Source organism: Populus trichocarpa, chromosome 6 (assembly GCF_000002775.5).
Source record: "Populus trichocarpa isolate Nisqually-1 chromosome 6, P.trichocarpa_v4.1, whole genome shotgun sequence".
NCBI lineage: Eukaryota > Viridiplantae > Streptophyta > Magnoliopsida > Malpighiales > Salicaceae > Populus > Populus trichocarpa.
The window spans coordinates 9356383-9369224 of NC_037290.2; the positions used below are offsets into that span (position 1 = coordinate 9356383).

Here is a 12842-nt window from a genome sequence, read left to right on the forward strand (position 1 = left end):
TAGGGATGTCAACGTGAAGAAATTAACTCTTGAATCAAAGCATCAATTGAAAAATCATAAGGACCAAAAAGAAATTTGATCAAAATCCAAAGGCAAAAAATGGCCAAAGGCGAAGGGAAAATTTTTTAGGGGAAAGATGCTTAATTGTTTCCATAGGTTTCAATTTAAGTCCTTTGATTTTTATTTCAAATAAACAATAGATTGCATTTTTGTTTGGTAAAATTCTACATCAACCCATTATTGAAATACTTTACCAACACTATAGGAAACATATACTAATCTAACATAATCAAACTATCATGCCAAAACATTAAACAATTAATTGTGAAGAGATTCAATTGAAACAATAAAAAGTTATGTGATTGAAAAAACAAATAAAACATAGGGTGCAAAAAAAAATCAAATAATGAAAAAAGCCAAACAATGAGTCCACAATAATTAAAATATTAAAACACCTAGCCAAATTAGTTTTTTTTTCTAATTCTAATTAAAAAAAATTTGATATGTGATCGTGTTTTTACTATGAAAGCTCTCACATTTTACTATGGATTTGCACAGTGATAGACTATTTTGCTCTTTATAGTGAAAACAATATAACTTATTTTTAAGGGCAGAATCATCTTTTCCACGAGATCTACTTATCATTACTATATTGACCGGGGGTAGAATAACCTCTTAACTTTTTGCACAATATAATATTTAAAATACCTTTAAAAGTTACATTTGCTTAATTGTTTGGGCAGGAGAATTTTCATTTTTATTTTTATCTTCGCTAGCACAGTATAATTATTAAGGTGCCCTTAAAATAAAAAAAATCTTAGGTTATGTCAAGCGTCTCTTTCGTCCTTATATTTTTTTTTTGTTAATATCATGTGGGGTTAAAGACACTTCTGTCTTTTGATAAATTAAATAAAAAAAGATAAAAATTATTGGCACGTGCAACGCTGATGGGAGGCGCTTAAGCCCTTTGGATAGTGCATGTGGCACCTTCTAGTTGCCAAAAATGGCCAAACATTGTCTATTTCGATTCCTCACATGAAGGTGCATCCAATTGGGCGATACGTGTAAGGTTTTTCATGGTGGTTTGGTGACAGTTGAAATTTTTTCTCTCCCTTGCTTTCTCTCTCTCTTCCCCTTGAAAACCATGCCAACCTAGCCAAAATCAAAGGCTGCCCTCCATTTTCTTCTTATTTAAATTATGGTTCTCATTTTTTTGATTTTGATTGTTCTTTATTTGTTTTGAATCATTTTTTTTATTTTGTTTTTAATTTAATCCCTTAGCATTCATTCTGATTGATTTTTATATAAGATTTAATCCTTATTTTTTTATTGTTATTTTTTTTAATTTCACCTCTTATGATTTGATTCGATTTAATTTTTATGTCAGATTTAACTTTTATTCTTTTATTTTTTTTTGCCTTGGTTTCTTTTTTGAATTTTTTTTTAATTTCATCATTCAATATTTATTCTATTTAGAATTGAGTTTCCTTAAATTTTTCAGTGCGGTTATTGTAGTCTCATGACCTGAGTCATATATATAAAACTTTAACCTAAATTGATATCTGTCATTTTATTTTATTTTCGTGTTAAATTTATTTTTATTATTTTAATTGCTTTTTTTTATTCTTTTCTTAGAATTGCTTTTTTTTTTTTCCAGCCTTTTGCATTGTATTGTTAAGGATTTAACTTCGTTATATTTCGCGATGCGATCATCTTTATCTCATGATCCGGGCAATGAGTATTTGTTGTTAGCCCGAGTTGACATCGTTTTTCTTTTTAAATCCTTCTCTGCATCTATTTTCTTTCTTGATTTCAACATTTAGTGTTGAATTTATTTATTTATTTTTTCTACAATATCTCAGATTCATGATTCAAGTTACAAGTTTTTCATATTAACTTAAATTGGATTAAAACTTTTTTTTTCATTTTTATCCATCTTCATCCTTTAGCATCAAATTCTATAACTCTGATTTACAAAATTTTATTTTACTTTAAAAAACAGTGGCAACACTTTAACATCAGGTTTAAAAAAAATCCACCAACTAGTCTAATTCTAATTCTAATTCTAATTCTAATCTAATGGAACAAAGGTGTACCAATGCTATTTATCTGTTGATGATTAAAAAAAAGAGACAGACTTGGAGAAATTTAGGTGGCACAGGGAAACTGTAAATAAAACTTATCGCTTCACTCTATGAACCACCTTAGCAGCTTGAAATTTAAGCTAATTAAATTTCACCGCTTGAATATTAAGCTAATTAAATCAGAGTAAATCTCTACAGTCTCTCTCTATATAAATTAACTCGAACCTTCTACTGCTGTACGCTCTTTCGGTATTGTTTTTTCTTTCCCTCTCTCAACTTCAATCAGCTATCGATCGCAATCTCCCTCGATCTTTCTAATGGCGGAAGTTACTGAAACCACCGCCGCTTCCAGCTCCGAGGGCCAAAAACCGGCGGTGCCGGAGACTAAAAGATTATGGAGCGACGAAGTAGATGACGAAGAGGTTCAGCCGAGCGCAACAGAGGAAAAAGCTGTCTTGGAGCTAAACGTTGACGCATTAGCTATCGACGAGAACACGAAAGTCAACAAGTTCCTTGACGAACCTGAAGACTCTAGAATACAAGCCGTACTATCTCCCCCCCCACTCTCTAGACAGTTTTTATCTGATAATGTGAAAATTGAGATCGAATATTTACTTTCTTATTGTTTCATTGTTTGATTAGGGTTTAAATAAAACAAATTAGTGTTTTCTTAACTGTTTGTTCTTCTTTTTTTGCTGTGTAATAATTAGGGTTTAATAAAAAAATTCAGATGATTAAATTTTTGAAGTTTTTATGTGCTTTTGTTTACGGTGGGTATTAAGATTTTTATTAAATTGATTCATTTGTTTTGTAATTTGTGCCCAAACGAGTGAATGGGCTTATATGATATGGTTTTTTGCTGGAAAGCAATAATCAATGTTGGTTGAGTTTTGATTGTGACATTGGAAGTTGGCAACCAATTGTAAGGTTATTTTTTAGTCTTGTTTCTTAAATTTTGCAGTTCAATTTGATGTAGGTTACAACAGGGGATACACCATACACATCAGCATCCACATTTGAAGATTTGAACCTGTCCCCGGAGCTACTCAAGGGTTTGTACGTGGAGATGAAATTCCAGAAGCCTAGTAAGATTCAAGCTATTAGTCTTCCAATGATCATGACTCCTCCATATAAAGATTTGATTGCTCAGGCACATAATGGTTCTGGTAAGACCACTTGTTTTGTGCTTGGCATGTTGAGTCGTGTTGATCCAAAACAACAAAGTCCCCAAGCACTCTGCATTTGCCCTACAAGAGAGTTATCGATTCAGGTTGGTTCTTGTGTTCCAGTTCTTTTTTTTCCCTTTACCATTTTTTTCAATGTTTGGTTTGGTCAATCAAGTAAAATAAGAGGGAGGAATATCAAGTTTCAAATATTTTGGGGAATTTTTGTATGAGAAACACTTGCTTTCATAATGGCTTCAGGTTCATTTTTATTTCTAACATTTATTTTGAAACCCGATACAAGCACATTCTTGGATCTTCATCATGTGAAATCCTTAGACCCTGGCTCGCACAAGTTTTTGAGTTTTAAATCTTAGATTAATACACTAGTAATAAGTGATTTAGTAGTTCTTCGTTAAAAATATAACTTAACAGTTAAAATAAAGTGCTAGTTTCAGTTTTGATGATAACAAATTCGTCCTTTCAGAATATGGAAGTTCTTCAGAAGATGGGAAAGTACACTGGAATAAGTTCAGAATGTGCGGTGCCCATAGAAAGCAGAAATAATGATAGATCCAGATACCGACCTCCAATATCTGCACAAGTGGTGATTGGGACTCCTGGTACGATAAAGAGATTGATGTCGCAAAAGAAATTGGGTGTTAATGATATGAAGGTTCTTGTTTTTGATGAAGCTGATCACATGCTGGCCAAGGTACATATACAAAATGAATCATGTTCCTAATATGGTTGCTATGATATTATATAACTAATGGACACCCTTTACCTGCATAGCATCTTTTAGTTTCTTCGGTTATGCTATGCTGTGATTTTTTTGCATATCTTTAGCAGTTCAACTTGGTGCTCTCTCGCTCTCCTTTTTTTTTTTTTTCCCCTGGTGTTGGGGGTATTGGATCCGAAAAATTTCCCAATTACTTGATCCTAGTTAATGCACTTTGCTTTATGTTATGACTTAGGAAAATTTTTAAGTTTTGCCAGTCCATTGCCATTTTGGTACTGCAACTTCTTGTCAAATGGCGATATCATATTGATGATGAGACTGTATTGAACAGATGTAAGCAGTTGAAGAGATGATGTTTGATACATTATTGTAGAGGTTGATATAGGCACACCTTGCTTTATGTTCTGATTTAAGAGATTTTTCAAGTTTCACCTATCCACTGCTGTTTCAGTTCTGCAACTTGTCCAATGGTACTATCATACAATGATGAGTCTACATTGAACAGAAGTAGAGCTGTTGAAGAGTTGATGGTTGATGCATTATAGTAGAGATTAATAAAGGCACAATTTCCAAGGAGAAAAGTAGTTGAGAATTGATAGTGTAGCAGAAACAAAATCATTAGTTTAAGGTTACATGTACAACAGTCTTCTGTCTCTGAATTGCAATTTCATTCAACTTTTAAGGAGAGTGGCCATAGTATATGCTCATGACCAATCTTTGACGTGGGGAAATTTCTTCCATTTTCTTGGCATAATAATATTTATGGGATTATTTCATTAATAGTTAAGATTTTTAGGTTATGAGGAGTTTAATAAGAATCCAAGATGCAGTTTGGTAAATCAAGCATAACTTTTAATCTGATCGAGCTGGAATTTTGACAGAAAATTTTGAAGGCTTTGTTTAATAATGATCGGAGATCAGGAAGGCCTTCAAATAAGGCTTGGAAGTTACTGCACGAGATTATCTTTATTTACGTTAATGTATTTGAATTCTTTTTCCTATTTAGATTAGGACTTTTAATTTATTTAGTACTTTACCATTTATGAATCCTAATGCTAGATGATTAAGTACGTTTTAATGAGGAATCCTTTTCCATAAAGGATTTTAAGACTAATTTAAATAGGGGTGTTTAGTTTATTTTATTTTGAGAAGAAGATTATTGTTAAGACTTTTAATAAAACACCAGAGAATTTCCTCTAAATTTCTCTACAGTTTAGGTATGTAATCTTAGGGCCTGAGAACTCTAGCTTTTTAACCACGCTATACCCTACCTCAATCTTGAGGTCAAGTGGCCTTCGAGGGGCAGGAGAGAGAATACAGCAGGAAAACAGCAGAACTGTGGTTCAAGATTTTCATAGCTAAGAGTTGGTTTCAATATCTGCGAGTTGCTTGTCATGAATTCCAAATCTTGTGTCCCAGAACCCCAGCCCTAAGCTAGAATATTGTAGTATTAAGGCTCACTGCCCCAGTTTCAAGTTGTGATTTATACATGCTAATTTCATTTGTTTCTGCATTTTTTAAAACAAAATATGAAGATGTAGTGAATCACTTTGGTTATTTCCCATATTATGTTGTCTGGAATGTTTGGGAATGCTTATCTTTCTAACTCTCTCACTCACATACACAGCTGAGGATAAGGACTGATACGTGCTAAATAAAGTATATTTATAAAATATTTTGTTCCTTTTAGAACATTGTGACATTGGGTGTCACTAGATAAAAAACGAGGCATACTTCAATCTCATCACACTTATATTCTCTCTTAATCATGCAGCACTCTATATCATTAATTAATGGGGATCTTATTGCAACTAATCCTACCACATAAAATTTTTCCTTCAAACTTGGTGTGATTTGCTAACGATAAACATATTGTTGCACTGTTGCATTTCATTGAAGTAATTTACATTTAAATGATGTTTACAAGCAGATAGACATGACATACTCATTAAATTGACCTCTCTGGCGATGTATTTAGAGAGGAGATTTCATTAAATTTTGTACATTTCATGCTATTTATATGATTTAGTTTATATGTTATTTTCTGATTAAACGGATGCTGCTACCGCCAATCATCATCTGTACCTTTAGCTGTTTCACTGCATTGGCTAGAATTAATTAATAGTACAATTACTTTTTTGAATACAGGCTCAATTAGTGGTTTTTGTTGATACCAGTAATGAAATTGACAAAGTGAGACTCTAAACCTTCTTGCTTTTGCAAGAGTACCACTGGACTACAGACCCATTGGTGTTAATGTCTTTCCTGTACTTTAAGTCATTTGAAAGTGATAGTAGACAATCTTTGATGAGTTGTGCATAAGTTGTTGATCTTTGGTTGGTTTACATAAGAGTTTTATTGATTTAGAGTGAAATCTTGCAGGATGGCTTTCAAGACGATTCCTTGAGGATAATGAAGGACATTCAAAGATTCAATTCTCATTGCCAGGTTTGTCATGCAATTCACATATCTTTTACTGAGGGTGGGGAAGGTAGAGGAAATAAGATCCAAAAGTTCTTTACCTTTTATCATCTCAGATTTCAAAGTTGATTTCTCGAATTCTAACAACCAAAATACATAGTTGCTCAATAATATACACAATGAGAGAGAAAGAGCAACAAAAATTACATTTATTATTGAATAACATGTATACAGATTAAAAAAATAAAAATGAAAGAACTTCACTGATCATTCCATACCTGCATGCTATCCATAATGTGCAGAAGATTTGTATGCATCAAATGATTAGTTTGTTGGGATCAGATCAAGGACTTTGTTGCATTTCTAAATTTGAAGACCGGTGGTTTACTTCTTTCTATTTCCAATCTGGTTCCAGGTTCTTCTGTTCTCTGCCACTTTTGATGAGACTGTTAAGAACTTTGTGTCAAAGGTTGTGAAAGATTACAATCAACTTTTTGTAAAGAAAGAAGATCTGTCATTAGAATCATTGAAGCAGTATAAGGTGATTCTTCCTGATGAACTTGCCAAGATTAGAGTAGTAAAAGATAGGATTCTTGAGCTGGGAGAGAACATAGGCCAGATCATTATATTTGTCAACACAAAGCGCAGCGCCAGCATGCTGCACACTTCCCTTGTGGAATTAGGCTATGAAGTCACTACCATTCATGGCGCACTTAATCTTGAAGACCGAGATAAAATAGTCAAAGAATTCAAGGATGGATTGACTCAAGTTCTCATATCAACTGATGTTCTCGCCCGAGGTTTTGACCAACAACAGGTGCCTCTTTAATTTACCCAAAAGCCTCTTCTTACTGGTGTTCATTGATAAATATGTATTGAGTATGAAACTTATCCTGCCCTCTTCCTGTTGCAGGTTAATTTGGTAATCAATTATGATCTCCCAGTGAAGTATGAAAATCAATCAGAGCCTCATTATGAGGTCTACTTGCACAGGATTGGTAGGGCTGGGCGTTTTGGCCGCAAAGGTAAACTTTGGTTCTACCTTTTTCTTTTTCAGATGCACTTCTGTAATGCTTCTCTAGAAAAAAAAAATGATTGGGTTCTATAATACTACAACTGTGAAAGAAGCAATTATTGATTTTGAGTGGTTTTATGTAATCCTGCAGGGGCTGTGTTTAATTTCATAATGACTGACCATGATTTGATGATCATGAGGAAGATAGAGAGCTACTTCAATAGTCCAGTAGCTGAGGTAAAAACCCTAGTGGCCTTTTTAGGTTTCATAAAATACTTCATTCTCCAACTAATTCTCTGTTTGAAATTTTTTTAGATTTGCTCTTTTTTTATTTATGCTCGAGAGGTAAGATGGTGTTCAACTGCTAGATATCGGTGGATACTATAGAGTATATATTGATCTATCAGACATTTTTTTTTTGTCAGCTATTGTAAAAGGATTAATTTGAATTTTATTATTTGATTGCTTAATTTATGTTAATTTCCGATGCAGATACCATCATGGGGCAGTGAAGAGGGCTTCAAGGTTGCTCTCAAGGAAGCTGGTTTGCTGTGACAAGGAGGCATGAGCCGTATGTTGTGTGATTTACAAACGAAATGAGGCACAGCATCCACCGAGAGGTCTTTTTAAGTGAAATCCCATGCGGGGGTGGTGGTTAGCCTTGACTTCCAAGTGTGTTGATTTTTTTACCCGGTATTTGTTACTGAGATTGTCTTTTTTCTTTGAATGCATTTTGAAAACAACCATTACATTTTCAATGGCCTCCATGCATTTCATATTTGTGATTAGACTTGTTCATGGTTGGGTTTTTTAGAGGTAATCATCCTCCACTACATATCTATAACTAGTAAACTATAATCTTTAGTACTCGAACCTTACTTTATTAAATTAAAACTGCTAAATATACAATCATTAAAATATATTTCTCTAAACCATCTAGGTGGTGGCCCAGTGGTAAAAGCTTGGGACCAAGAGGTTTGCTCTCTCTATGGTCTCAAGTTTGAGCCCTGTGGTTGCTCATATGATGGCTACTTGAGGCTTATATGGTCGTTAACTTCAGGGCCCGTGGGATTAGTCGAGGTGCGTGCAAGCTGGCTTGGACACCCACGTTAAACTAAAAAAAAAAAAATATTTCTCTAAAGTAAAATAAGGACATTAACAATTCCTTTTTTTATGATAAATTTGTGGATTAAGATCATTCTATAAAATCCTTAGTATTTAAAAACTTCATAAAATCAAGTGTCACTCTAATTTTATCTAATCAAATTCTCAAACTCGTAAATGTCGCACAAAGTATGCTTCAAGTAGTGACTTGGAATAAACCGTCATGTCATATAAGACAATCACCAAGGTAATTTTACCAATTTTTTTACCAATTTTTTTAACTTATTTAAGATAGAACTTCAAACTTGGGGCCTGCATGAAATCATACTTTATTTATCATGTATATGATTAAAATTCAGTTTGATTTTTTAATTTGTTTTCAAAACAATACCATTTTAACTTGAAAAACTATCATTCTGATTTACTTACCTTGATCTTCGGTGTCGGGATAGGTTTCATTACTATGCATGAAAGACGGTGTTAATGAATAATATTTTTTTAAAAAAGCATCTTATTTTGCCAGCCACGTTCAAATCTGCCAGGCCCAAAAGAAAGCTCCTTTTGCATATACTAAAATCCAAGCTCTGCGATTGCCCAACAAAACATATTGTCTGGGATGAACTTGAAAGTGAAAACTTGGGCCAGCCACCCAACATCGCAGAATCTTCTGATGATTAAGAAAAAAACAAAACTTTAAAAACTTTGGCTCGAATCAAACTCACTCCTCAAAGCAAGCAATTTTGCAGCAGCTAGACTTGATAGATCATAGATGCTTGTGTGATTTAAAACAAATGGAATCTGCAATCAAATATGAACCATCTGGAGAACGCTTTGAGCCTAGATTCCTATGACTTTTTCCAAAGATTTTACTGTGTCATTTTAGAGAGAAGGATTTCAACAGGAGCAACCTTACAAAGTTATAGAAGTTATGAAGAACAAAAACCCAACCCAAATTCATTGTCCATTGGATCAAATCAAGACTTTCACCACATCACAGATTACAGCCGGAGCTTCGATCACATAAGACCACGGTAATGCCCTCAACTTCTCTTCGTTAGAAGGAAAGAAAGGTCAGTGAAGCTAAGTATTGGGTTCTTTCCCTTAAGTCAAACAATCCAAAACCAAACATGTTTTCTTTATGTTTCTCCTTTCCTCTTCCATCTCTGTTAAAAAAAATAATAATAATAACTTTCATTCTATGAATTTCATAAGTGTATTAATATCAAATACTGGCTGTGTGTTGATTTGGGTTGAGTTTTTCTTTATTCAGTATGCAATTGCAAACAATAAAAAGTCTTGAACCATTTGGATCAAGGTTATTTGTTGGACAAGTTAGAGTTTATAATTACCATAAATTCTTTTATCATTTTTATCTGATAGTTCATTGAGATGTCTCATGTAATAGAAGTTGGATAAGCAAAAAGAGGAAAATTTATCAACTTTTCATCTATTTTTTTTTTTTAGATGAAAATTTAAAAAAATTTAAATAATTTATAAAATCTAACTATTAATAATTTAAATACCATAAAATTTCTCCTTTCTGATGAAAAAAAAACCCCTCAAAACTGGAATCTGAAATTCAAAAGAAAAAAAAATAAAAATCCTGGGCCCTTCTTCTCAATTAATCCATTGTTAGAATTTGTCTTCCATGCATTGCTGCGATCTAAAAAGTGCTGAATTATGAAACCAATACCCATCCGGAAGTCGACGACCTCTACCGAGAAGCCGAAGATAGTCTCAATAATAATAATAATAATAATAATAATAACGAGAGAGAGAGAGAGAGAGAGACAAACACCATGCACAAGTAACAGAGTTAGGGATCTTTTGCTCTTAAATATATATATTTGGAAGTGAAAAACTCCTAGTTTGAGTCCGGCTGGGTTATTTAATTATTATTTTTTATTAATGGATGTTTAGATTAATTTGCACGCAATTCGATTAATCCCACGGGTCCTGAAGTTAACGACCATGTACCTCGATTAATCTCATGGACCCTGAAGTTAACGACTATATAAGCCTTCAATGATCCTAAAATTTATGAAACTCGAACTAGTAACCTCTAAAAAATAAAATTATAACCTAACCAATTGAGCTGCAATCAAGATTATTTCTTTCCTATTTACTTCAATGGGGCTTCCTCTGGATACAAATTGTTAATGAATCAAATTTCTCTATTATGCGAGGATCAAAATGTTACTAAGAAATATGCAGCTTGGTTTTCTTCCATCTCCAAGTGAAATAGCAATGATATTTTAATTTTCTTGCTCAACCCATTAGTTTGACGGAGACGCCTTTCGCCTGCCTTCAACTATTTTGTTGGGACTCCATTGCATAATGGTTGAAGCCAAGTTGTCAACCTTTTTTTTATTTTTAATTTGGGGTCAGGAAGCTAGAATGTATGCTAAATGCTAATATAGAAGAAGATAATGGATTGCACGTCAACGAGTAGTGCCCGTCCACTTCCATTTCGAAATAAATTCTCAAGAACCTCCTATAACTAACTATATATGTACATATATGGCCTTCTTGTAAGCAAGGATTTAGTCTCTTTAATCTATCAGGAGCGAGAGAGAAAACAAAGAAAGATGGCAGCTCCTATTTTGACGTTGATTGCAGCATCTCTTCTGGTGGGATGCACCACTTTAGCCATGGCTTGGGAGGAAACTTATGGGGTCATAAATGTTGCCGGGAAAGTAATGTGCCAGGACTGCACCAAGGGTTATAATGACTGGATTAATGGCGACAGGCCCATTAAAGGTACCCCTCTCCCTCTGTATTCCCCTTGTCGCCTCTGTGATGTTTTTACTGGTGAATCCATCAAATCTTACATGTATCATAGCAAGGTTTTTACTTTACGCGCACAACTATGACATACACTTAAGATCATACAGTAAAATCTCTAATTTTGATGAGTTGATGGTTGGTTGCATTGCAGGGAGTAAAGTATGCCTTACATGCACTGATGATAGAGGCAGAGTAATACATTACGATAGTGATGTGACAGATGAAAGAGGAGAATTTGACATGATAGTGAGCAAATACATTAATGGGAAGCAACTGAAGGAGAAGAAATGCTCAGTGAGGCTTGTATCATCACCAGACCCTAGTTGTAACATCCTCACCGACTTTGCTGGTGGGAAATCAGGAGTGAAGCTCAAGCGACCCACTTCCGTGTACCGTGACACCGTTAAATACATGCTCACTCCATTTTACTTCACGTCTCCAATGTGTGAGGAGCCTGATACTACTGATCAGTACGATGACACCCAAGGAAACAATTACTGATTAATTATGATTTTAATTTCTTTGAATTCATTGTCTATCTTCTCTGTATACGTATGTAATTGGTGCTTTGTTTTCATTTTGATTTTTGTAAGATAGAGATATCTCCCTTGCGTAAGATTTGCAAGGTACTGTTACTATAAACCTCCACAACGATTGAGAATTATTAATCAAGTCAATGCCCTTTTTTTTCAAATTTCCATTAACTGATTGCAATGTGATCATCTTCTACTGATTCTATGGCTAAACAAAAGAGAGGCAAAATCAACTTGTTGTATGTTCTTACAATGAAAATAAATTCATACAATTTCTTACCACAGAAGGCTTGCTATTAAACTTGGGTTGTCTCTGAAGTAACTATCCAAAGGAGCCCCAACTGGGATTGCTATATATAATGCAGATATCTAATGATATTTGGATAGTGTTATTTTAGCATGTCTGAATTTTATAGACTCACCCGTTCAATGTCCAATTGGAAAGGTTGCCCACAGCTACAGAATTTGCTTCAAATCTAATGTTCCGACCACCGTTGGTATGGTATGTATGGATGCTCAAATCATCCCAAGAGAAATTACAATACATGTGTACCAATCCAATGATATTTAATCACTTGGCAACAATAGTAACCACTTGCCACATTGCGACGTGGAAAACATTCAAGCTGCCAAAAAAAAAAAAAACTCCTAGGATAATTAAAAAGATAGAAGATTATATTTTAATGTGGCTCTAATGGTATTTTTAATTTATTAGTAGTATGTTTGGTAATAATATTTTTGTAGCTACCACTATCAACAATCAAATTAATCAAGTGTGCATTAAATATGAAATAACTTGTTTCGTTGTGAACCCTCGACAACCGTTTGTGTTAGCAACATCTTCCTAAACACATAGATATATCTCTTATCATCATCATCATCATAAAAATCTTTTTCATTATGTCCATTAGGATCACACAGCTCACCCTCGTCTTTGGAAGGTTCTTGCTCATATTGTCGTTCAATCACGATTTGTCTCTTAGGTTATAATGG

The 12842-nt window shown here is 33.8% G+C and overlaps 2 protein-coding genes across 3 annotated transcripts; both read left to right on the forward strand.

Annotated features, from left to right (window-relative positions):
• Positions 1-2277: 2277 nt before the first annotated feature.
• Positions 2278-8183, forward strand: LOC18100101 (DEAD-box ATP-dependent RNA helicase 38). Its single transcript, XM_006381287.3, has 8 exons — positions 2278-2629; positions 3061-3354; positions 3735-3962; positions 6372-6437; positions 6826-7227; positions 7324-7435; positions 7577-7662; positions 7918-8183. Exons 1-8 carry the CDS (start codon positions 2402-2404, stop codon positions 7978-7980), a joined length of 1479 nt encoding a protein of 492 aa, XP_006381349.1. The 5' UTR covers positions 2278-2401; the 3' UTR covers positions 7981-8183.
• An 844-nt stretch (positions 8184-9027) lies between these two features.
• LOC18100102 (pistil-specific extensin-like protein) lies at positions 9028-12010 on the forward strand. Of its 2 annotated transcripts, XM_024604323.2 has the most exons (3): positions 9028-9560; positions 11094-11289; positions 11468-12010. In XM_024604323.2, exons 2-3 carry the CDS (start codon positions 11118-11120, stop codon positions 11815-11817), a joined length of 522 nt encoding a protein of 173 aa, XP_024460091.1. In that variant the 5' UTR covers positions 9028-9560; positions 11094-11117; the 3' UTR covers positions 11818-12010. The 2 variants fall into 2 exon arrangements, with proteins under 2 accessions (XP_024460091.1, XP_006381350.2); XM_006381288.3 differs by lacking the exon at positions 9028-9560 and having other exon boundaries at positions 11026-11289.
• The last annotated feature ends 832 nt before the right edge of the window (positions 12011-12842 follow it).